Genomic DNA, 1,612 nt, shown 5'->3' on the forward strand with positions numbered 1-1,612 from the left:
GCTTCATCCTACACTCAGGAACAAGACAACCAGGTGCTTCAACTCCCTGGGATTCTTTGTATGATCTTGTAGGAGAACCCACATTTAGGTTCTTCAGGTTGTTAATCTTAGAACGGCCCGAGGAACGAGTTTAAATTAATCTGAATAATGAAAGACATTTTACAAATGTCGCTGTGCGTCTGCAGCTGCAGGTTAAAAATAAAAGTTTGCTCACTTCTAAAACCAACTTCTTTAAAAAAACGAGCAGTGGTATCACACACACACACACACACACACACACGCACACACACACACGCACAACGTCTCTATAATAATTCTCAGGAAGTGAACTTGACTAAGTTCCTGTCCCCCGCTGCCTCTGGCAGTGAGGCGGATCCAGACCGAACTGCACTGTCCCTCCACGCAGAGCCGGTTTCATTTCTGCTCTGAAACTCAAACCGCCGAGTTTCAGAGCGATGCTGAAATAAAAACCGCGAAACGAGGAGGATCGACAGACGACAGCGGACTCACGACTTGACGTATTTGACCGGCGGTGCCCCCTTCCCATCGATGAAGTTGTAGTTGCTCTCGATGACGGCCTTGGTCTTCCCCGTCTCCTCGAAGGCCGACTTCATCTCGATGCTGACAAACTTACAGACTGAAAAACAGAAAAAAACAAACTTACAGACTGAAAAACAGAAACAAACTAACTTACAGACTGAAAAACAGAAAAAAAACTAACTTACAAACTGAAAAACAGAAAAAAACCTTACAGACTGAAAAACAGAAAAAAACAAACATACAGACTGAAAAACAGGAAAAAAACTTACAGACAGAAAAACAGAAAAAAAACTAACTTACAGACTGAAAAACAGAAAAAAAACTTACAGACTGAAAAACAGAAACAAACTAACTTACAGACTGAAAAACAGAAACAAACTCTAAACAACCAGACAGGAGATTCAACTTGAGCAGTTTTCAGACGTGCAGTGAAACTGCGTTCACCTACAGAATCATTTAATCTATCTTCTTTATTATTTATCAGAGTTACTTCTGTAATTTGGTCAGAAATTTTCAAAAATGTTGGTAATAACTTTCATTTAAAGTCACAGTTTATTTACTCAGGAGTTCATTGAAACCTGAAAAGTCTAAAAATGTCAGTAAACTTTTAATGAACCTTCCTAATAATTTAGTTTAGTCAAACAGCCTGAAATAATAAAAACTTTCAGACTTTTTAAATCCCGATCATTAAAATGGTACAGATCTCCAATGATCATAAAAACAATCTTAAATTTATATCCAACATCAAATCAAAAAACTCGATGGAAATATCCAAATTAAATTAAATAAATGACAAAAATAATTAAAAATAATAAGATTTATAAGTAAATTACCAACATTTAGTGTTGAAAACGATGACATGCATGTGAGAAAAATCTAATTTTTGACATAAAATGCAAAAAAAATAAAGTTTATTTGTTTTTACTTTTCCTGAACTCATTTATTTGTAATAATTTATTTTACTGATGTTTCTTACACGTTGTAACACTTTTATATAATTTATGCCTCACAATTGTAGACATTTAACTACATTAACTGGACCTAAATCTGCTGTGGTTAGTGTTTTTCTTTT

The 1,612-nt window shown here is 35.2% G+C and overlaps 1 protein-coding gene across 1 annotated transcript in view; it reads right to left on the reverse strand.

The window, feature by feature from the left end:
- Positions 1-1,612, reverse strand: part of cnpy3 (canopy FGF signaling regulator 3) — a 12,495-nt gene that overhangs the window by 9,745 nt on the left and 1,138 nt on the right. The window contains exons 2-3 of the mRNA XM_037680409.1: positions 511-637; positions 392-458 (exon numbers count right to left, since the gene is read on the reverse strand). Of these exons, the coding sequence (XP_037536337.1) occupies positions 392-458; positions 511-637 (194 nt within the window). The remainder of the gene's footprint in view (positions 1-391; positions 459-510; positions 638-1,612) is intronic.

Source organism: Nematolebias whitei, chromosome 1, assembly GCF_014905685.2.
Source record: "Nematolebias whitei isolate Nwh7 chromosome 1, NemWhi1, whole genome shotgun sequence".
Lineage (NCBI taxonomy): Eukaryota > Metazoa > Chordata > Actinopteri > Cyprinodontiformes > Rivulidae > Nematolebias > Nematolebias whitei.